The following is a 24904-nucleotide window of genomic DNA, read 5'->3' as shown; positions in this document are numbered from 1 at the left end:
TCTATGTAAACTTCTGTGAAGCACTTGGGGGTTCAAAGTGCTCACCACACATCTAGTTAAGTTCCTTGGGGGGGGGGGATCTAGTATCCAAAATGGGGTCACTTGTGGGGGGTTTCCACAGTTTAGGCACGTCAGGGGCTCTCCAAAGGCAACATGACACCCGCAGACCATTCAATCAAAGTCTGCATTCCAAAACGTCACTACTTTCTGTCCGAGCCCCGACGTGTGCCCATACAGTAGTTTTCTCCCAAATATGGGATATCAGCGTACTCAGGACAAATTGGACAATAAATTTTGGGGTCCTGTTACCCTTGGGAAAATAAATTGGGGGTGAAAAGATCATTTTTGTGGAATAAACATGATTTTTTAATTTTACGGCTGTACGTTATAAACTTCTGTGCAACCCTTGGGGGTTCAACGTTCTCACCACATATCTAGATAAGTTCCTTGGAGGGGTCTAGTTTCCAAAATGGTGTCATTTGTGGGGGGGTTTCCACTGTTTTGGCACATCAGGGGCTTTCCAAACGCAACAAGGAGTCCGATCTCAATCCCAGCCAAAAAATGGCGCTGCTTCCCTTCCGAGCTCTGCCATGCGCCCAAATAGTTGTTTACCCTCACATATGGGGTATCAGCATACTCAGGACAAATTGCACAATAACTTTTGGGGTCCTGTTACCCTTGGGAAAATAAATTGGGGATGAAAAGGTCATTTTTGTGGAAAAAATATGATTTTTTAATTGTACGGCTGTACGTTATAAACTTCTGTGAAGCCCTTGGGGGTTCAAAGTTCTCACCACATATCCAGTTCCTTGGGGGGGGGGGGCTAGTTTCCAAAATGGGGTCACTTGTGGGGGGTTTCCACTGTTCAGGCACATCCAAATGTGACATGGGGTCTGATCTGAATTCCAGCCAATTTTGCATTGAAAAAGTCACACAGCGCTCCTTCCCTTCTGAGCTCTGCCAATGCGCCGAAACAGTGGTTCCCCCAACATATCAGGTACCGGCGTACTCAGGAGAAATTGCACAAAAACTTTTCCAGTCCAATTTCTCCTGTTAACCTTGGTAAAATAAAAAAATTGGACCTGAAGTAATTTTTTTTTGTGAAAAAAAGTTAAATATTCATTTTTTTTTTTTTAAAACATTCAAAAAATTCCTGTGAAGCACCTAAAGGGTTAATAAACTTCTTAAATGAGATTTTGAGCACCTTGAGGGGTGCAGTTTTTAGAATGTAGTCACTTTTGGGTATTTTCTATCATATAGACCCCTCAAAGTGAATTCAAATGTGATGTGATCCCTAAAAATAAAATGGTGTTATAAAAATGAGAAATCGCCGGTCAAATTTAACCCTTATAACTTCCTAATGAAAAAAAAATGGTTCCCAAATTATGCTGATGTAAAGTAAACATGTGGGAAATGTTATTTAAGATTTTTGTGTGCCATATTTCTGTGATTTAAGGGCATAAAAATTCAAAGTTGGAAAATTGCTAAATTTTCTACATTTTTGCCAAATTTCCTTTTTTTTCCACAAATAAGCTCAAGTTATATGAATGAAATTTTACCACTAACATGAAGTACAATATGTCACGAGAAAACAGTGTCAGAATCACCGGGATCCATGGAAGCGTTCCAGAGATATTACCTCATAAAGGGACAGTGGTCAGAATTGTAAAAATTGGCCCGGTCATTAACGTGCAAACCACCCTTGGAGGTAAAGGGGTTAATTGGCCTGTGAATAATGACTTGTGTTTTGAAACTGTAAAGCGCTGCAGAATATGTTGGCGCTATAAAAATTATTATTATTACATTTACAGCTTATGGCTACAAGAAAGTGGGCTACTCCAGAAAACGCCATTAACATATTACTAGCAATTACTAAAGGGTATTTGCACATTTCCGCCACTTACCAATGCACCAGCGCACATGATCCTGGGTATTTAAGAGCATCTTTTAAAAACTCTAAACACTCCGGTAAATGGCTTAGAAGATCGGCACTGGAATCATCCAAAAGATGAATAAACTTCTTCCGAAATGAGCCTTGCTGGTCATTTTGCTCTGTGTTGTCTATGGTCAGTATGTAAGAAATGCCAGCACCCTGCAAGGACGGTACATCTGTGGCATCACTGACGCTGCCAATGTACAGGCCTGGCAGAACACAAATCATCTTGTAGTTACAGCTCAGTTGAAAAAAGGTTATCCTGCAAAAAATAAATTAGAATGAAAAATGTGTGAAAGTAATAAAGAGAGACACATTTGATTCATACATAATTTAGGAATACATTTCTGCTCACATTTGCGTTCTCACAGCCTTCTCTGGATATGTACAGTATGTACAAATCCTGCACTTCCATAGTCCACAGGGTGTGATACCATCTACAGGGTGCTACCTGCTTAGTACTTGTCTTCAGGGTACTTCACACTAAGCGAGATCGCCAGCAAGATGCGTTACCGATTTTGTGACGCAACAGCGATCTCGCTGTGTGTGGCACGCATCAGCGACCGCCCCCCCCGGGTATCGCTGATCGTGCAGGAATGTCCTGGGCCATTTTTTGATCGTTGGTGTCCTGCTGGCCAGCACACATCATTACGTGTGGCAGCGGGAGACCAACGATCAGCGAGCTCCCAGCGCTGTAAGCAGATGCTGGGAGCTGGTATCCAGGTTAAACAGCGGGTAACTAAGCGCGCAGCTTAGTTACCCGCTGTGTACCCTGGATACCAGCATGCTCGCGCTGGGAGCTGGTATCCTAGGTAAACAGCGGGTAACAGTGTTTTACACTGCTCAAAAAAAAAATACAGGGAACACTTAAACTACAGAATGTAACTCCAAGTAAATCAAACTTCTGTGAAATCAAACTGTCCACTTAGGAAGCAACACTGATTGACAATCAATTTCACATGCTGTTGTGCAAATGGAATAGACAACAGATGGAAATTATGGTGTTGTGAACTCATTTTCTGGTTTACCTCTGGCTTCTGGTGAGGGTGGTGGAGCTGGCTGTGTTGACAGAGGAGTCGTGAGTTCTCCATCCGGGCTCCCTCTAGTGGTGACAGTAGGTAATGAAGCTGATCTAAATGGCAGAGACCTGCCACCTGAGGAGGAGGACTGTGAGTGGACATCAGGAGTCTCTGACTGGATTTAAGACAGCCGACTCCCTAATTTTGTGCTGGTGATTTTCCTGCCCTGAGGTTCTGGTTTCCAGTTCTGTTCCTGCCTTCTCAAGCGAAGTGTGCTCTGCTATTTTTTCACATGAGATTTGGTCTGGTTTACTCAGTTTTTGTGGCCAGCTAGCCCCTGCTGGTGCTGTGCTTAATTTCCATTCTTATGTCTCTGTTTATGCCAGTTTGCGTTTTGTCCCTAATCAGATTGGTCTCTTTTTGCTGTCTTCAGAATATACCAGAGTGCTGATATAGGGAATTGGACTTCAGGGGTTTTGTTATCAGAAAGTGTTGGACATTTTTTGGCAGGGTTTTGTGCGTGATTGCAGACAGCATCTTTCCTTTTCTGTCCTTTCTAGTTAGTGTGGGCCCCATCGTTTGCTCAGCCTACTTTTCTGCCTGTGAGTGTTTTCATCTTGTCTCACCGACAATACAGGTTTGGGGGGCTGTCTATTGCTTTGGGGTCTGCTCTGGGGCAGTTTAGTTTTCCTCTTTTCTTGCTTTAGGCTTATTTAGTTTTCCGGCTGTGATGAGGCGTCTAGGATCATCGTAGGTACGCTCCACGGCTACTGCTAGTTGTGTGGATAGGATCAGGGGTCTGCAATCCGCTTAGTTACCAACCTCTCTGGTTTCCTGTGGCTTAGCTTGTTTTTCCTCCTCGGTGACTCATTCATAACATTATGGGCAATTATCAAGACACCCTCAATAAAGGAGTGGTTCTGCAGGTGGGGATCATAGACCACATCCCAGTACCAATGCTTTCTGGCTGATGTTTTGGTCACTTTTGAATTTTGGTTGTGCTTTCACACTTGTGGTAGCATGAGACGGACTCTACAACCCATATAAGTGGCTCAGGTAGTGCAGCTCATCCATGATGGCACATCAATGCAAGCTGTGGCAAGAAGGATTGCTGTGTGTCAGCGTAGTGTCCAGAGGCAGGAGGCGCTACCAGGAGACAGGCCAGTACACCAGGAGACGTGAAGGGGGCCGTAGAAGGGCAACAACCCAGCAGCCGGACCGCTACCTCCGCCTTTGTGCAAGGAGGAACAGGAGGAGCACTGCCAGAGCCCTGCAAAATGACCTCCAGCAGGCCACAAATGTGCATGTGTCTGCACAAACGGTTAGAAACCGACTCCATGAGGATGGTCTGAGTGCCCCCACAGATGGGGGTTGTGCTCACAGCCCAACACGGTGCAGGACGCATGGCATTTGCCACAGAACACCGGGATTACCAAATTCGTCACTGGCGCCCTGTGCTCTTCACAGGTGAATGCAGGTTCACACTGAGGACATGCGACAGACTGAGAGTCTGGAGACGCCGTGGAGAGCGATCTGCTGCCTGCAACATCCTTCAGCATGACTGGTTTGGAAGTGGGTCAGTAATTGTGTAGGTTGGCATTTCTTTGGAGGGCCACACAGCCCTCCATGTGCTCGCAAGAGGTAGCGTGACTAGCATTAGGTACCAAGATGAGATCCTCAGACCCCTTGTGAGACCATATGCTGGTGCGGTTGGCCCTGGGCTCCTCCTAATGCAGGACAATGCCAGACCTCATGTGGCTGGAGTGTGTCAGCAGTTCCTGCAAGATGAAGGCATTGAGGCTATGTGCCCACGTATGCAGAAAATTTCTGCATGAAAACCGGACTCCTTACCAGAAAACGTGCGGTTTCTTCCGCGCTAAAAACGCACTTTTTGATGCGTTTTTTCCGCGCGTCCCCAGTCTCATAGAGAATAGCTAAAAACATGGACTTTTTCTGTAAAATTAATGAGCATGCTGCGTTTTTTACCGCAATGCTTTTTTTCGCGGAAAAAATGCATCAATATGCACAAAAAGTGCAGAATGCATTAAAATGAATGGGATGCTTCTATTAAGCGATTTTTAAGCTTTTATGCCGGTAAAAATGTTTAAAAAACGCGAAAAAAAAACCGCTTACATGAGCACACAGCCTGAAGCTATGGACTGGCCCGCCAGGTCCCCACACCTGAATCCGATTGAGCACATCTGGGACATTATGTCTCGCTGCATCCACCAATGTCACGTTGCACCACAGACTGTCCAGGAGTTGGCAGATGCTTTAGTCCAGGTCTGGGAAAACTCTCAGGAAACCATCCACCGCCTCATCAGGAGCATGCCTAGACATTGTAGGGACGTCATACAGGCACGTGGAGGCTGCACACTACTGAGCATCATTTCCTTGCCTTGGGGCATTTCCACTGAAGTTGGATCAACCTGTAATTTGATTTTCCATTTTGATTTTGAGTATCATTCCAAATCCAGACCTCCATGAGATATTAATTTTGATTTACAGTGATCATTTTTATGTTTTAGTGTTCTCAAAGCATTCCACTCTGTAATGAATAAAGATTTGCAACTTAAATATTTCATTCAGTGATATCTAGGATGTGGTATTTTAGTGTTCCCTTTATTTTTTTGAGCAGTATATATATACACACATACACACACACACATATACATACATAGAGAGAGATATATGGATATCTATATATCTATCAACTCAAGACAACTAGCACATTTATTTTTTACACACACACACACACACGTATTGATATACTCTTATTTTGTGATGCTATATACTTTGATCAAACGTGGCATATACCAAGGTGATGCATTGTCCCCATTGCTGTTCTGCATAGGCTTGAACCTCATCTGTCAGATAATTACAGAGTCTGGCTATGGATACAATTTCAAGAGTGGAAGCACCATCAGCCACCTCCTCTACATAGATGACATGAAGCTGTATGCGAAAAACGAACGAGACATCGATTCAATCATCCACCTGACAAGGATCTACAGTGAAGACATCGGGATGTCCTTCGGACTGGAGAATTGCGGCCGGTTGGTAATAAAGAGAGGCAAGGTAGTCAAGACTGATGGAGTGGAATTACCAGCAGGGCACATAGCAGATGTACAGACATGCTACAAGTACTTCGGTATCCCATCCCATAGGGATATGGTAACCATGATGAGGAGGCAAGGAAAGTAGCAACATCCAAATACCATCAAAGGGTGAGACAGGTCCTAAAAAGCCAGCTCAATGGGAAGAATAAAATCCATGTTATCAATACAGTTATCAATAAGATGTCTACCCATTACTAATCCTATAGTAGGGAAAGAGTTAAATAAAGACATGAAGCCAAAAAAAAGTATTTTAATAATCTTAATTTCACCATACTTACAGCCACACCTAATTCCCCGAAGCCATTGATCACCTGCAAAAAATAATAAACCAAGAGTATACTCCCTGTTCCGAAGTAGTCCAATTAATAACGAGTGTTCCACGACGATCTCCCCTGTAGAACAGTGATATCGGGTGATATCACTGCTCTACAGTGCCTCCAGTGTCACACTGACAGGAGATAATGGCTCCTGCAGTGCATCACTGAAGGGGTTACCAGAGTTCAGGCTCTCAACTTTACGGCAATGCTGTGTGGGAATTTTCTCACACAGCGCTGCCGGTGAGAGAATTAACTCAGGTGACCTCTCTCTCGGCAGCGGCTGAGTGATACAGCGTGGAGGATTACCTCCGCCTGTCAGTTCATCACGGGAGCCCCTGTAGAGCACAGACATCGCCTGATGTCAGTGTTCTACACGGGAGATCGTTGTGGAACACTCGTAATTAACTGGACTATGGCAGAATGGTAAGTATAGGTTTGTTTATTAATTTTATTACAGGAGATCGAGGGCTTCGGGGACTAGGTGATTGGTGAGCATGTACTCTGTTATACATTGTAAGTACTGTCTGTAATGTATGTTATATGTTTTTTTTACCACTGAACACATGCATTGTCTGATGGGACTACTTTCCCATCATCGGCAACACAATCACTGTGAGCATTCATAGCCGGATGGGAGCAGTAGCCCCATCAGACAATGGTTGCTTACACAGACACACACACAGGGACACACGCAGACCCCCGCACACACATACACAGTGCCACGCACACAGTCTCCGCCCACACACTTCCCTCCTCCCGATCTGCAGTGTTTCTCGCACCCACATCCGCAGCAAATCCACAGATCTTGTTTACATCTGCGGTTTTGCTGCGGATGTGCCTAACTCAATGAAAGTCAATGGGTGCAGAAATGCTGCAGATCCGCAAAAAGAATTGACATGCTGCGGAAAAAAACAAGGAATATGAGAAGCTGGAGAAATACCGGGGCCTCAAAGGAGAACTGGAAAAGATGTGGAAGATGAAGGCAACAGTGAATCTAGTGGTGATAGGAGCACTTGGAGCAGTGACCCCTAAGTTGGAAGAATTGTAACAAGAGATCCCAAGACAAACAGAAAAGGGCATATATTTGTCGGGGTTATAGAAGAGCATATTTCACAACTTTACAGCCTTTAGAAAGTATTTTTACTCCTGCTGAAGTCCTAAATTCCTCTTTCAATGCCTCTCAAAGTATGATGTCAAAAAAGTGCACCCCAATTATAGTATGAAACCCCAAGATGAATTTCTCCATATGCATAGTATAATGACCTTAATGTACCCCAAAGGAAAAGTATGGTGGCCCAAACATTGAATGTTCCCCCAACTGTAACCCCCACATAGCCCTCCATGAAATGTACAATGGGTCTACATACAGTATAATAGCCCCACATCTCTCCATACTGTATAATGACCCACACTAGCCTCCATACAATATAATGACCCCCACACAGTCCTCCATACAGTATGAAAGACTACACACAAATCTTCACACTGTATAGTTGCTTCCATACAGTATAACACGCTGCCCGCAATATAACGCACCCCCCACGGCCCTCCATACAATATAATGCACCCCCCACGGCCCCCATACAATATAATGCGCTACACACAATATAATGCGCCCCCAATGGCCCTCCAGGCAATATAATGCGCCTCCATACAATGTAATGCACCCCCATGCGATATAATGCACCCCCCAATGCACTCCATGCAATTTAATGCACCCCCCATGGCCCTCCATGGGTCATTCCATATCAAGTGATCCAAAAATTATTATTTTTTTACCTGACGTCTTTAGTTTTTTTTTTATTTTTTGTTTTTATGAAGTACAAGTTTAGTTCATTACAAATTAAAAGTTTTGAATTTTTTTCTTCAACAGTTAATTTTTTACAGACTTCTAAAGTTGTGAAAAAGAGCAAATTTTGGCCTGGTATGGCTTTACATTTTTTATCATATCTTGGGCTAGAATTAAGATACAAAGGTGGGAGAGGCATCATTTTTCTCAGAACGGTAATGGCTTTCATTTGATATGTCACAAGACTATGTTTCTTTACATTTTGTTTTTGTGAAATCAAATTCATAATTTTGATGCGCAATTGTGAAAAAAAAGTACCGTATTTTTCGGACTATAAGACGCACCGGACCATAAGACGCACCCCAATTTTCAGAAGGAAAATAGGGAATAAAATAATAATGTGTCAAATGGGGGTCCGTCTTACAGTCCGAATTCAGCTTACCTGGGAAGGGATCCGGCACAGGTGGAGAAGTAGTCACAGGGGTCATTCAGTGGTCCAGGCTCGTGCGGTGGCGGCGGCTCTGTGCTGGGGCAGCTGCACTGGGGCTGGTGGGCTGTGCAGGGGCAGCTGTGCTGGGGCAGGGGCAGCTGTGCTGGGGCAGCTGTGGCAGGGGCAGCTGTGCTGGGGCAGGTGGACAGGGGCAGCTGTGCTGTGGCAGGGGCAGCTGAGGCAGGGGCAGCTGAGGCAGGGGCAGGTGGACTCTGCGGTGGTGGCAGCGGGCGGCGCTCTGAGGTGCAGTGGTGGCAGCGGGCTGTGCTCCGATGCAGGGGCGGCGGCTCCGCCGGCGTTTCTTCGCTGCCCGGAGGCCCCCGCACACCCCTTGCTGGGCGCCGCCATGTTGCGGTGGCCTCCGGGAGCATGGACCCCGGCAAGATGGCCGCCGGTTCGGGGACGGCGCATGCGCAGCTTCAGATCTCGTGCCGAGATCTCGGGACGAGATCTGAAGCTGCGCATGCGCTGTCCCCGGTCCGGCGGCCATCTTGCAGGCGTCCATGCTCCCGGAGGCCACCGCAACATGGCGGCGCCCAGCAAGGGGTGTGCGGGGGCCTCCGGGCTGCGAAGAAACGCCGGCTGAGCCGCCGCCCCTGCACCGGAGCACAGCCCGCTGCCACCACCGCACCGCAGAGCGCCGCCCGCTGCCACCACCGCACCGCAGAGCCTCGCCCACTGCCACCAGCGCACCAGGTACCGTGCATTGCGACCATAAGACGCACCCCCCACTTTCCCCCAAAATTTTGGGAGAAAAAAGTGCGTCTTATGGTCCGAAAAATACGGTATGTTTTAAAATGGTGAAAAAATGCATGTGCGTTACTTGTGTTCTTGTTTATATTTGTACAGGGATTCAACTTGGGACCTATCAAATTTGTATTTTTTTCTTAAGCCTTGAATCATCTGATTTTAGGTTTGTGAATTTATTCCTTTTTTCTTTTCAAATTACAGCGTATTGAACTCAACATTTATATGTAACAATAAAGAAACACAAAAAACAAATCCCGAAGTGCCAGAATAAATCCATCTTAATCATATCACAACTTGCTCAGCATTTTCAACCTGAATACATTGAACCAAAAGAAAAAAGGTGATCATATCCTCAAGTTGATTTTCTAAGTGGTCTCATCCAAATTATATGTTAAAAACAAGATTAAAAGAACCAATATTTTACCACCTATTTATACATGTAACAATTCATCACTAAACATGTCATTTATGAAGTGTTTAAGAAGAATAGTACAGTAGTTAAATCCTCGTTCTATAAAATATGAACTAATCAAACAATTAATAGTACATTTTTAAACTGGCCTTTTATCATCAATTTGTCCCTTCTAGTGGGTGAAATGTAATCTGGTCCATAAGCGCTTACTAGCAATGGCCATTTCCTTTTGTGTCAGAGTATGTGCGGCCGGTCATGGTGTTGGGCTCCACCTGAGTTAATATCTGATTTTTGTTAACTTTTAAAATGTCTGGTTTTCTTGGATACACAAAGGATGGCGCTGGGCCAGAAGGATGCAAAAAAGTCACTTCTACTTCTTAATTTTCACAATTTTTGGAGAGTACAGTAGCCAGCCACCAGTGCCGATCATATTCACAGGTCACATAATCAGTTATGTCATCCATTGTGCCGCCTTCTACCACTTCATGCACTTCACTGTCTTTGCTGAATGAAAAAAATCCTTGTTTTTATTTGTTTCACTACATGGAATGACAATGTGGTATTGCTGAGTCCCTTTGATGCGTTCTGCTTCCTGTAACCGATGCTTTAACAAACTCTCCTCCTCTTTGTAGTCCTGGTTTGTACAATACATGAACTGGATGTTAAGAATATTTTTCTCACTCCATTTGAAAAGTTGCATGGGTGTTAAGATTTGGTCTGAATATGGCCTCTGGAGGCTAGCCCGGGCTGCAAGGCGTTTCACGGTGCCTCCTAAACCATCACATACACCTTTGCCATGAGCAGTGGCAAAAAAGTGCCGTTCAGCTTCCACTCCAAAGTCTTTCTTGTGATGGCATACATTTATAAAGTTTTTCTTGTTTTTATACTGTGCAGAAGAGCCATCCGAGAAGTAGTAGACCTTGCTCAAACTTGGTAGGATGTCTGTTTTTATCACTGAAATCAATTTTTTTGGAACAAATGAACAGCTATTGAATCATGAAGTAAGCACTCAGATATCATAACTACACTTTTGTACTTTATTTCTCCATTCTCATTGTAATAGATTGCAAAAGGGTGCACAGTTGCTTGTTCATTGTTCCAGTGAAATGACTGTGCTTCATCCTGAACAACAAAGGAATAGTTCTCTGAAAAGTCTAAGCTTTTTACTGCCTCATTCTGTTTGATGCTTTCTTTGCGGTGATTGTAGCAGTCAGACTGTTGGCGAGCTATAAATGAGTGCTTCTTAAGGACTATCAGCTGTTCACAAAAACATTCTACACAAAAAGTTCTGCACTTTTAAAAACCGTGTCAAAAGTACATCTGTCAACAGATATCCACTGTTTATAAGTTATATTATCTACCATAGCCTCTTCAAAATAATTTAATATTTTTTCTTTGAGAGCCAATACTGAAGGACATTTTTGCAAATATTGAGATAACTCCAACTCTTTTCTGGACACAATATTTGAGACAGACATACTTCGTAATTGCCAAGGTTGGACTCGCCAATCTGAATATCTTTCAGCTTACCCCCTTCAATCATGAGCTTAGTGTTCTGGTGTATTGTGCATACTGAGTGTGTACCACTACCGCCAACCAGGACACAAGTCTTCGGTCGCAGGTCAGCAAATTTTGAAAATCCTATTTTGGCAGAAGTGGAATTTTTTTTCTTTAAAAAGTTCATAGGTTTCTTTCAAGTCGGTAAGAACCAGCCTCTTCTGCACAGAAGTTTTCTTACCGTTCACTTTTATAGACACACAATCTTTCTTGCCAGGCATAATTCGGCTCACTTCATCACTATTGTAAAAATCTTTCTTCACTTTACCCACTATAGCTTCATCTAATGTTTTACCTGGTTTAGGATCAGGACAAGACATGAAACCTTTTTGTTCAACTAGAGATTTGGCTTTTCTAGCCATTCTATTGCTAACGTTAAATTCATTTTCTATTCTTTTGCATGTCCAACTCTTCGGTAGTGTAGTCAGTATCATGAACTGTTCACTTCTGCTGTGGGTGGATTTAAATTTATCTTTAAGCTGCAGAATGATCTCTGAATCAGTGTCATTTTTCCTTCACCTTTTACTGTTTCACCTGCCAGTTCAAGGGTCAATTTTTTTGTAACTTTTTCTATTTTTTTTTGGGCAATAACCTGGATAATGGATTCTTTTTTTTGTTATGTTAGAAAGTGACTTATTCAAATACAGTCATATGTTAAAGTTTGGGCACCCCTATTAATGTTAACCTTTTTTCTTTATAACAATTTTGGTTTTTGCAACAGCTATTTCAGTTTCATATATCTAATAACTGATGGACTCAGTTATATTTTTGGATTCAAATGAGGTTTATTGTACTAAAAGAAAATGTGCAATATTCATTTTAACAAAATTTGACCTGTGCAAAAATATGGGCACCCTTATCATTTTCTTGATTTGAACACTCCTAACTACTTTTTACTGACTTCCTGAAGCACTAAATTGGTTTTGTAACCTCATTGAGCTTTGAACTTCATAGCCAGGTGTATCAAATCATGAGAAAAGGTATTTAAGGTGGCCACTTGCAAGTAGTTCTCCTATTTGATTCTCCTATGAAGAGTGGCATCATGGGCTCCTCAAAACAACTCTCGAATGATCTGAAAACAAAGATTATTCAACATAGCTTTTCAGGGGAAGGATACAAAAAGTTGTCTCAGAGATTTAACCTGTCAGTTTCCACTGTGAGGAACATAGTAAGGAAATGGAAGAACATAGTTACAATTCTTGTTAAGCCCAGAAGTGGCAGGCCAAGAAAAATATCAGAAAGGCAGAGAAGAAGAATGGTGAGAACAGTCAAGGACAATCCACAGACCACCTCCAAAGACCTGCAGCATCATCTTGCTGCAGATGGTGTCACTGTGCATCGGTCAACAATACAGCGCACTTTGCACAAGGAGAAGCTGTATGGGAGAGTGATGCAAAAGAAGCCGTTTCTGCAAGCACGCCACAAACAGTCGCCTGAGGTATGCAAAAGCACATTTGGACAAGCCAGTTACATTTTGGAAGAAGGTCTTGTGGACTGATGAAACAAAGATTGAGTTGTTTGGTTATACAAAAAGGCGTTATGCATGGAGGCTAAAAAACACAGCATTCTAAGAAAAACACTTGCTACCCACAGTAAAATTTGGTGGAGGTTCCATCATGCTTTGGGGCTGTGTGGCCAATGCCGGCACCGGGAATTTTGTTGAAGTTGAGGGTCGCATGGATTCAACTCAGTATCAGCAGATTCTTGACAATAAAGTGCAAGAATCAGTGACGAAGTTGAAGTTACGCAGGGGATGGATATTTCAGCAAGACAATGATCCAAAACACCGCTCCAAATCTACTCAGGCATTCATGCAGAGGAACACTTACAATGTTCTGGAATGGCCATCCCAGTCCCCTGACCTGAATATCATTGAACATTTGTGGGATGATTTGAAGCGAGCTGTCCATGCTTGGCGACCATCAAACTTAACTGAACTGGAATTGTTTTGTAAACAAGAATGGTCACAAATACCTTCATCCAGGATCCAGGAACTCATTAATAGCTACAGGAAGCGACTAGAGGCTGTTATTTTTGCAAAAGGAGGATCTACGAAATATCAATGTCACTTTTATGTTGAGGTGTCCATACTTTTGCACCGGTCAAATTTTGCTAAAATGCCGATTGCACATTTTCTGTTAGTACAATAAACCTCATTTGAATCCAGAAATATAACTCAGTCCATCAGTTATTAGATATATGAAACTGAAATAGCTGTTGCAAAAACCAAAATTGTTATGAAGAAAAAAGGTTAACATTAATAAGGGTGCCCAAACTTTAACATATGACTGTACTCTATTGTTAAATCAGGATTGATAAAATCCTCTGTGTTGGAAGTTACAGGTTCTTCGAAATTTTCTGCCTGCTGAGCATTTTTCTCTTTTGCAAGTTGCTTTCTACAACTGTCACAAATTTTCATGCCTGCATTGATTGATGGATTTATATGAAACATCCAATCTTGTACCGGCCTAAGATTTTTTTCTTGTGTGTCCAGTTTTTTCAAAAGGATTGCAACAGCATATATTATAAAATGCTGTTCTTTGAGAAGTAGCAGCCATTGTTGTGTGAGGAAAAATACAGTTAATATTATATAAGGAAGATGGGTAATAAAAATAAAGATTTACAGTACACTTGAGATATAACTGTTAATATAAAGTGAGTATTAGGGCTAATGCACACACAGCTTTGTCTGTCTGCGGATAAACGCTGCGGTTTTGGCACATATTTCTACCGAGTTTTCACTATATAGGCATTAGTCTTTTTAATCGCTAGTGAAAACGATGGCAGCTTTTTATATAGTGATAAAGGCGTTTATTGCAGATCAAAAAGTAGTGCAAGCAGTGATTTACTCACTCTGTGCTTCAAAAAACACTGCATGTGTTTAAACCCAATGAAATCAAGGGGGGGGCATTTTTCTGAACGATGATCACTCAGAATAGTGCTGTGTCTGTATTAGCCCTTAATAAGAAAAGCATTAAACTATTAATATAAGTTTACTCAAACTTTAAACACACTCACCAATATTGTAGCACACAGACTCCCTTGATGCCGTAGAGACTATTGATTGTTCAAGAGTAGTGTTGAGCATTCCGATACCGCAAGTATCGGCCGATATTAGCTTTATCGGAATTCCGATACTTAGTTCTGATACTTTTTTCATATCGAATACCGGAATCGGAAGTTCCCATAATGCTAGGAGCCCGCTCGATTTGATTCAGCCAATGGGGATCCTCAGAAGTGTGGGCATATCCTGTTAGGCATGTAGGCATGTTAACTACTGGCATGGCTGTGATTGGCTGCTGAAATGATGTCATGATGCACTATAAAAAGCGCTGCAGCCGCCATTTCTGGTCACTCTGCTGTGAATTCAGTTAGGGACAGGCTGCTGTTGAAGGCTGTGAGGGACAGTTAGAAATAGCGATTCTAAACACAATATTGTGCTTTATCCAGGCTACATAAACCACCACTGTAGCTTGCTTTTCCCTAGCAGCGCTGTTTTCACAGCTGTCTGCAAGGGCTGTGTGAGTGCAGACCCACGCTGTGTAGTGTGTCCTGCAGGCACGTCTGCTTATAGGCCGGCCAGCGTGTGTCTCTGCCTCATACACATTTTTCTTTTATTGCTGCTTTTTTTTCTCCTGTATAGTGTGCTTCCATACGTAACCATATACGTTGGTTGCAAACACTAAAGGAGTGGACAGCGGAGCCTTTCAGCAGCCTTTCAGTGCTATAGCCCATTTCTCTGCACTGTTTTTGGCTGTCTGATTGGTCTCTCTGTGTGTGAGTGCAGCTCACGTTGCAGTGTGTTCTACAGCCACAGCTAGCTGTAGTCCGCTCAGCGTGCGTCACTGCCTCATACATAGTCCTTTTTTTGCAGCAAATTTAGCCAGATTTTTGCTCCTATATTAGTGTGCTTCCAACCGCATCCATTGTCATTGGTTGGTTGCAAACACTATATAGGGTTAGATAGAGGAGCCTTTTTGCTGGCTTGTGCCCTTCAGGGCCAGCCAGGCTAGTATCACCCTATTTTTTGGAGCCTCATCAATTGCATTGTAGGTTAGCTTCCTGCATTGTAATCGCTCCAAAAAGTTTGTGATACTATAGCTTTCAAACTTTGGTCACATCCTTTCCTTTCCCCCCACCCAAAAAAAAAAAGGAAATAAAGTTCACCAAACACTCCACTTTACAGTTGTCTAGGCCACATTAGATCATATTAAAGTGTAGTACACACACTCTTAGCCAAATTAGTGTTTCTTATACTGGTTAGCAGGTGTTCAGGAATAAGAACACTAAGTCACCCCTTTTTTACTTTTCTGCCTATCTTTATCAGTCTACCAAGATGAAGAAGGCAGGGAGTAAGGCACGTGGTCGTGGCCGTGGAGTTTCAGCAGGGAGAGGACGTGGGGATTCGGTATCTGCTGCGGCCACCAGTGACCCAGCATCCCCCACTTTTACCAGGCAACAGTCCTTCATGCGCAGCTTTGTAGGACCTCGCCGTACCCCACTGCTGCGTGACGAACAAATTGAAGCCGTTGTCGGATGGATGGCAGCTAACGCATCCACTTCAATGACTTCCGCATCCTCCCAAGGCCAGAGCACTGAAGAGCAACCATCTGTCTCTTCACCACCTGCCAAATTGCCCAGGCAGTCTGAGAGCCCTGGACAGGAGCCATCTCAATCTTTACTTCTGTTCTCAGAATCTGTTGGCTTGGAAAGAGGTGGCCAGCCAAGCAGCATTCTAGAGCGTGAAGAAGAGGGAGTATGCAGTGATGCGCAACTGCTTTGTCCCTCTGAATCTGAAGAGGTGGGTGGGCCAGTGCCTATGGTCAGCACACCTCAGTATGCATCAGATGATGATGAGACTCAGTTGCCAATTTCTGGTGCGTACGGTGCTGGCGAGACAACCCAGGACCAGCCGGTGCTTGAAGAGGGGAGTGGAGATGATGAGGTCCTTGACCCATCATGGCGTCAGCCACAGGAAGGTGGTGGGAGCAGCTCTGAGGAAGAGATTCCCCGAACGGCCAAAAGAGGAGGGAGAGGGCGGGGGCAGACTTGGTTGCCTGTAGCCTCCACTTTGGCACCCGTGAGGAGCAATCCTCTTCCAAAACACAAAACGGGCGCTCCCAGGACTTGCAGTGCGTGGTCTTTTTTTTACACAGTTGCAGATGACATTTGCTTTGTCAAATGCAAGCTGTGTCATCAGAAAGTGAAACGAGGGAAAAATGTGAGCAACCTCAATACCACAAATATGTGGAAACATGTGCGTACCAAGCACGAGGTGGAGTTACACAGACACACTGAAGATGTAGGCCAACCTTCAGCAGCACCTACCACCTCTTCAGCTCGTGTTGGGGCCTCTTCCTCCAGCTCACACACAGCTGGTTCGGCTTCCACACTGGAACGCCATGGAAGAACCACTGCCACTGTTGTCCAGAGACCCAGTGAAATTCCACCCACTGAACCACGTTCGCAGTCATCAGCACCCTCCCAGGCCACTCACCAGCAATCGGTAGCGCAGGCATGGGAGAAAAAGCGGCCATACTCGGCAAACCATCCCCGAGCACTGGCTCTGAATGCCGGCATTGCCAAACTACTGGCCCTTGAGATGCTGTCATTCAGGCTGGTGGAGAATGACACATTCCGGAACTTTATGTCATTGGCAGTTCCACAATACAATGTGCCCAGCCGCTTTTATTTCAGCAGGCAAGCTGTCCCTGCCCTGCAAAAGCATGTGGAGGGAAAAATTAAAAATGCGCTACTAAATGCCATCAGTAGCAAGGTCCACCTGACCACCGATGCGTGAACCAGTAGCCATGGACAGGGACGATACCTTTCCCTCACTGCCCATTGGGTCAATGTTGTGGAGCCGGGTACAGATCTGGAGAGTGGCTCTGTACGTATTCTGCCAACTCCAAGGATTGCAGGAATGCAGTCTGTACATATTGAATCCTCCTCCTACTCTAGTTCCTCGGAATCAGCACTGCGTGAGCCTGTTAGGCCAGATATGAGCACAGGTGTGGCCAAACGTCAACAGGCCGTCCTTAAATTAATTTCTTTGGGGAATCGGAGCCACACAGCACAGGAGCTCTGGAATGACATCAAGCAGGAGAGTGATGTGTGGTTTGTGCCAGCGAATCTCCAGCTAGGTTTGGTAGTGAGTGACAATGGCCGAAATCTAGTGGCAGCTCTGGGCCTAGGCAACCTCACTCACATACCATGTCTGGCACACGTGCTCAATTTGGTCGTGCAGAGCTTTCTGAGGGACTATCCGGATCTTGATGCACTGCTGCACAAGGTTCGCCTAGAGTGTGCTCACTTGCGGCGTTCCAGCATGGCAAGATCGCGCATTGCATCTCTGCAACGCCGATTCCGCCTGCCAGAACATCGCATCATATGTGACCTCCCCACCAGGTGGAATTCAACGTTACATATGTTGGAGCGGTTGTGTGAGCAGCAGGCAGCAGTAATGGAGTACCAGCTGCATCAGGCACAAACAAGTCGCACTGTGCGCCGGACACACTTCACCACCACTGAGTGGGCCACTATGAGGGACATCTGCCAAGTTTTGCGTGCCTTCGATGACTCCACGCGGATGGCCAGTGCAGATGATGCACTAATCAGCATGACTGTCCCCCTTATCTGTCTGCTTCAAAAAACCTTACAAGCACTAAGTGAGGAGGTTTTTGAAGAGGTCGAGGATGAGCAGTCAGAAATGCCATCTGCTTCTGGCAAGTCTGCGCAACGTTCTTCCACACAAAGGCCCAGGCAGGGGACACTTAGTGAGGAGGATGACGAGGAGTCAATGGAGGAGGAGGAACACATCTCTCCAGAGGAGGGAGGTACACAAGGCTCTAGTAGTCAGTGTGTACAGCGAGGGTGGGGTGATGCTGAGCAGGCTGAGATGCTGCCTCAAGCTGGGGACATCGTTTCCGGTCCAGTTGGCAGTCTGCAGCACATGGTTGATTTCATGCTGCAGTGCTTGTTAAATGACCGCCGCATCGCCAACATTCTCCACACGGCTGATTATTGGGTGTACACCCTCCTAGATCCTCGCTACCGGGACAACTTACAAAGCCTCATACCACAGTTGAACCGGGAGCGAAAAATGCGGGAGTACCAAGAAACACTTGTGCAGGCCATCATGTTCTCCATTCCCCCCACAAGTGTTGCTGGTAGTGCTTTTCAAAGCAGCCATGTGGGTAGAGGCAGTGGAGGAAGTTCTGCACAAAGAGGTAGCAGAGGCAGTGCCGCAGGACAAGGCAAGGCCAGTATGGCCCAAATGTGGAAAAGTTTTGTGGGACCGCCACAAACGGCTACACCATCACAGACGGCTCCAGTCAGCAGGAGGCAACGTTTCCGTCAGATGGTGACAGACTACTTGTCGTGCCCTGTTAGTGTTCTCCCAGACGACTCTTCCCCGTTCAAGTATTGGGTCTCTAAGCTGGATACATGGCCAGAGCTTAGCCAGTATGCATTGGAGGTGCTGGCTTGCCCTGCTGCCAGTGTATTATCGGAACGTGTCTTTAGTGCTGCAGGTGGTGTGGTAACAGACCGTCGCACGCGACTATCCGCCGATAATGTTGACCGGCTTACTTTTGTGAAAATGAACAAGGCCTGGATCTCACCTGAATTTGCCAGTCCTCTTCCAGAATAAATAATTGGCTGGCAACAGGATCCAGGTCTCCTGTTGTGTTCATGTTTCTATGACCTGAACTTTATTTCCTGGGCTACAGCAACGCCCGTTGTTGCTCAGAAGTGCTGTCCGCACAGACAAAACACTCGCTCATGTGTAAGTGGGGTTCGGTAACGTCAGCTGATCCCCTGCTGTGTGTACGGCAAACTCTCCTGCTGCCTACAACTTCTGACTACCTCTGATTTAATATGTTCTCTGATTTGCCCTCTGTCTCCACTCTGTTTTGAGTATTTCCTCCGGCCTACAACACCGCCTGTTTCTGCTCTCAAGTGCCGTCTGCACAATCCACACTTGTTCCTGTGGTACCTGGGTCCTGTAACATCTGCTCATCTCCAGAGTCGAGCACGGCAATGTCTCCTGCTTTGTCTACATTCCCACTACTTGTAGTGGAAATGTGGACAGAGCAGGAGACATTGCCTGACTCACCTCTAGGGAGAAGCTGCTGTCACAGAACCCCAGTAACCCAGTAACAAGTGTGGGTTGTGCAGACGGCATTTCAGAGCAGCAACTGGCATGGTTGGAAGTCAGCGGAAATACTCGAAACAGAGTGAAGACAGAGGCCTAATGGAGTACGTTGACAGTTAGTAGTAGTCTAGAAACAATCGCAAACTGCCACCAAGTAGGCCTCGGCCTACTACCTGATTTTCCCTGGGCTCCGACACCGCCAGTTGGTGCTCAGAAGTGCTGTCCGCACAGACAAAACACTCGCTCATGTGTAAGTGGGGTTCGGTAACGTCAGCTGATCCCCTGCTGTGTGTATGGCAAAGTATCCTGCTCCCTCCACAGTCAAACAACCTCAGATTTACACCTGGCTCCAAGTAGGCCTCGGTCTACTACCTCATTTTCCCTGGGCTCCGACAACGCCAGTTGGTGCTCGGAAGTGCTGTCCACACAGAAAAACACACTCGTTCATGTGAAAGTGGGGTTCGGTAACGTCAGCTGATCCCCTGCTGTGTGGAGGGCAAACTGCTGCTGCCTCCAAATTTTAGCTACTTCAGATTTAAACATTCTCTGATTTGGCCTCTGTCTCCACTCTGTCTCTAGTATTTCCCCTGACCTCCAACACCGCCAGTTCCTGCTCACAGTTGCCGTCCACGCATTCCACACGTGTTCCTGTGTTACTGGGGTTCTGTTACGTCAGCAGATCCCCCAATGTGTGTCCGCCACTGTCTCCTGCGCTGTCTACCTTCCCACTGCAAGCGGTAGGAATGTGGACAGAGCAGGAGACAGTGGCAGACACACATCAGGGGATCTGCTGACATTACAGAATCCCAGTAACACAGGAACACGTGTGGATTGGGCAGACGGCTACTGTACGCATAAACTGGCGGTGTTGGTAGTCACGTGAAATCCTGGAAACAGAGTGGAGACAGATGCCTAATTGGAGCACGTTGACAGTCTGTTGTAGCCTACAATCTAAAACTGCCACCAAGTAGGCCTTGGCCTGCACCCTGGTTCTCCCTGGGCTCCAACAACGCTAGTTGGTGCTCGGAAGTGCTGTCCACACAGAAAAACACACTTGTTCATGTGAAAGTGGGGGTCAGTAATGTCAGCTGATCCCCTGCTGTGTGGAGGGCAAACCGCTGCTGCCTCCAAATTCAAACAACGTCTTATCTTAAACTGCCTCCAAGTAGGCCTCAGCCTACAAAATGACTATCCCTGGGCTCCAACATAGTCAGTTGTTGCTCGGAAGTGCCGTCCATACAGAAAAACACACTCGTTCATGTGAAAGTGGGGTTCGGTAACGTCGGCTGATCCCCTGCTGTGTGGAGGGCAAAGTGTCCTGCTCCCTCCATAGTCAAAATACCTCAGCTTTACACCTGGCTCCTAGTAGGCCTCGGCCTGCACCATGATTGTCCCTGGGCTCCAACACCGCCAGTTGGTGCTCGGAAGTGCTGTCCACACAGAAAAACACACTCGTTCATGTGAAAGTGGGGTTCAGTAACGTCAGCTGATCCCCTGCTGTGTGGAGGGCAAACTGCTGCTGCCTCCAAATTGTAACTACTTCAGATTTAAACATTCTCTGATTTGGCCTCTGTCTCCACTCTGTCTCTAGTATTTCCCCTGACCTCCAACACCGCCAGTTCCTGCTCACAGTTGCCGTCCACGCATTCCACACTTGTTCCTGTGTTCCTGGAGTTCTGTAACGTGAGCTGATCCCCCAATGTGTGTCCGGCACTGTCTCCTGCGCTGTCCACCTTCCCACTGCAAGTGGTGGGAATGTGGACAGAGCAGGAGACATTGGCAGACAAACATCAGGGGATCTGCTGACATTACAGAACACCAGTAACACAGGAACACGTGTGGATTGGGCAGACGGCTGCTGTACGCATAAACTGGCGGTGTTGGTAGTAACGTGAAATCCTGGAAACAGAGTGGAGACAGATGCCTAATTGTAGCACGTTGACAGTGTGTTGTAGCCTACAAACAATGTAAAACTGCCACCAAGTAGGCCTCTGCCTGCACCCTGGATCTCCCTGGGCTCCAACAACGCTAGTTGGTGCTCGGAAGTGCTGTCCACACAGAAAAACACACTCGTTCATGTGAAAGTGGGGTTCGGTAACGTCAGCTGATCCCCTGCTGTGTGGAGGGCAAAGTGTCCTGCTCCCTCCAAAGTCAAAATACCTTAGCTTTACACCTGGCTCCTAGTAGGCCTCGGCCTGCACCATGATTGTCCCTGGGTTCCAACAACGCTAGTTGGTGCTCGGAAGTGCTGTCCACACAGAAAAACACACTCGTTCATGTGAAAGTGGGGTTCAGTAACGTCAGCTGATCCCCTGCTGTGTGGTGGGCAAACTGCTGCTGCCTCCAAATTGTAACTACTTCAGATTTAAACATTCTCTGATTTGGCCTCTGTCTCCACTCTGTCTCTAGTATTTCCCCTGACCTCCAACACCGCCAGTTCCTGCTCACAGTTGCCATCCACGCATTCCACACGTGTTCCTGTGTTACTGGGGTTCTGTAACGTCAGCAGATCCCCCAATATGTGTCCGCCACTGTCTCCTGCGCTGTCCACCTTCCCACTGCAAGCGGTGGGAATGTGGACAGAGCAGGAGACAGTGGCAGACACACATCAGGGGATCTGCTGACATTACAGAATCCCAGTAACACAGCAACACGTGTGGATTGGGCAGACGGCTGCTGTACGCATAAACTGGCGGTGTTGGTGGTCACGTGAAATCCTGGAAACAGAGTGGAGACAGATGCCTAATTGGAGCACGTTGACAGTCTGTTGTAGCCTACAAACAATCTAAAACTGCCACCAAGTAGGCTTCGGCCTACACCATGATTGTCCCTGGGCTCCAACAACGCCAGTTGGTGCTCGGCAGTGTCTTTGGCACGGGGACTCCCTGTTGCCCAGCCTGGTTCAAGCACGCCTGCTGTTTCCGGGTAGTGTCAAGGTCAATGCCACCAATCCGTTGTCCTGTCGTCTTGCGGCCGGGTTAGCCGACTCTACGGTGCCTGCAGTTTAGGTGACTCCTATGTGGGCTGCGGGAACTGGCACTGAAGGATGGATCCGTAGTACCAATGGGACATGGACCCCCTGTAGGACTGTGGGTTTCGGTAACTGCGGCCGGCTTGCGGCCTGGCTACTTTGCTTTCAATGGGTACCTTCTGCTACCCACCCGGGTTCCAGCACTGTCTGCTGGTTCTCGCCAGAGCCTTTTGCCTAGGTGCCTCCATCTCGGTATCCGAGGTCCAGCACCGTCAGCTGGTCCTTGGTAGTGCTTTTTAGCACAGGTACCTTCTGCTTAGTAACCGTGGTCCAGCACCGTCAGTTGGTCCTCGGTAGTGCCATTGGCTCTTGTTCCTTCTGCTACCCATCCGGGTGCCAGCACTGTCTGCTGGTTCTCGCCAGAGCCTTTGGCCTAGGTGCCTCCATCTCGGTATCCGAGGTCCAGCACCGTCAGCTGGTCCTTGGTAGTGCTTTTTAGCACAGGTACCTTCTGCTTAGTAACCGTGGTCCAGCACCGTCAGTTGGTCCTCGGTAGTGCCATTGGCTCTTGTTCCTTCTGCTACCCATCCGGGTGCCAGCACTGTCTGCTGGTTCTCGCCACAGCCTTTGGCCTAGGTGCCTCCATCTCGGTATCCGAGGTCCAGCACTGTCAGCTGGTCCTTGGTAGTGCTTTCTAGCACAGGTACCTCCTGCCTAGTAACCGTGGTCCAGCACCGTCAGCTGTTCCTCGGTAGTGCCATTGGCTCTTGTAGCTTTTGCTACCCATCTGGGTTCCAGCACCGTCAGCTGGTTCTCGGTAGTGTCTTTGGCACGGGGACTCCCTGTTGCCCAGCCTGGTTCCAGCACGCCTGCTGTTTCCGGGTAGTGTCAAGATCACTATGCCACCAATCCGTTGTCCTGTCGTCTTGCGGCCAGGTTAGCCGACTCTACGGTGCCTGCAGTTTAGGTGACTCCTTTGTGGGCTGCGGGAACTGGCACTGAAGGCTAGATCCGTAGTGCCAATGGGACATGGACCCCCTGTAGGACTATGGGTTTCGGTAACTGCGGCCGGCTTGCGGCCTGGCTACTTTGCTTTCAATGGGTACCTTCTGCTACCCACCCGGGTTCCAGCACTGTCTGCTGGTTCTCGCCAGAGCCTTTGGCCTAGGTGCCTCCATCTCGGTATCCGAAGTCCAGCACCGTCAGCTGGTCCTTGGTAGTGCTTTTTAGCACAGGTACCTTCTGCTTAGTAACCGTGGTCCAGCACCGTCAGTTGGTCCTCGGTAGTGCCATTGGCTCTTGTTCCTTCTGCTACCCATCCGGGTGCCAGCACTGTCTGCTGGTTCTCGCCACAGCCTTTGGCCTAGGTGCCTCCATCTCGGTATCCGAGGTCCAGCACCGTCAGCTGGTCCTTGGTAGTGCTTTTTAGCACAGGTACCTTCTGCTTAGTAACCGTGGTCCAGCACCGTCAGTTGGTCCTCGGTAGTGCCATTGGCTCTTGTTCCTTCTGCTACCCATCCGGGTGCCAGCACTGTCTGCTGGTTCTCGCCAGTTTCTCAGCCTTCTTGTACCTTCTGCTACATTTCCAAGATCAAGCTTTTTGAAATTGTCTTTGGTAATCCTTATTGATCTCCATGACGATGACCCTGAAGACCACACCAAAGAAGACCAGAAATATGACCCTAAATAATAAGACCAAGAGGACAAAGAACATGAAGACAACCACCAAGATACAGAACAAAAGACAGAAGAACAAGAAGCAGAAGAAGCAAAAGCAGAAGAACAGAAAGCAGAAGAACATTAAGCATAAGACTAAAAATCAGCATAGAAGTCAAAATTATAAGCAGAAGACTAAGCAGTAAATAGGGGTGAGTCCATTCCTCCTTGTGGTGCCACTGGAAAATGCCTGCTGCTGCAGGCCAAACTGAACGCGGACAAATCCTGTTGTAAATCTTTTGTGACAGGCAGAACGTAAGGTGTAATCTTATAACTTTTATAGATAAGTACTACAGGAATGCCTGTCAACATAAGAAAATGAAGAAAAAGAAGAATAGGAAGAAGATGAAGAAATAGCATATGAAAATTAATAATAGCTGAATAAGAAGAATATGAAGAATGGAAAAAAAAAAAATGAATGGGAAGAAGGTGAAGAAGATGAATAAGGTGAAGAAAAAGTTGATGAAAAAAATGCTACTGCTGCGGATCATGAAGGAGAAAGTGTGGGAGAAGTACAAAAGAAGGTGAAGAGCATGGAAGTTGCGAAACATACATATCTGACTAAATATAAAAAAGTTAACATAGTCAATATCTTTTTAACTCCGAACGTCTTGAAAAAAAAAAATTGGAATTAATGCTATGCCATGTGATTTGAATAAACCACTATGCTTTTAAT

The 24904-nt window shown here is 46.3% G+C and overlaps 1 protein-coding gene across 3 annotated transcripts in view; it reads right to left on the bottom strand.

The window, feature by feature from the left end:
• Positions 1-24904, bottom strand: part of DUSP12 (dual specificity phosphatase 12) — a 115685-nt gene that overhangs the window by 81379 nt on the left and 9402 nt on the right. For all 3 annotated transcript variants that reach the window (XM_073557951.1, XM_073557953.1, XM_073557954.1), the window contains exon 2: positions 1905-2195. In XM_073557951.1, coding sequence (XP_073414052.1) covers positions 1905-2161 — 257 coding nt within the window. In that variant the 5' untranslated portion in view covers positions 2162-2195. The remainder of the gene's footprint in view (positions 1-1904; positions 2196-24904) is intronic.

This window comes from Dendrobates tinctorius, unplaced genomic scaffold (genome assembly GCF_039654945.1).
Source record: "Dendrobates tinctorius isolate UK_male_01 unplaced genomic scaffold, ASM3965494v1 ptg000012l, whole genome shotgun sequence".
NCBI lineage: Eukaryota > Metazoa > Chordata > Amphibia > Anura > Dendrobatidae > Dendrobates > Dendrobates tinctorius.
This window is presented reverse-complemented; position numbering and strand designations above follow the sequence as displayed.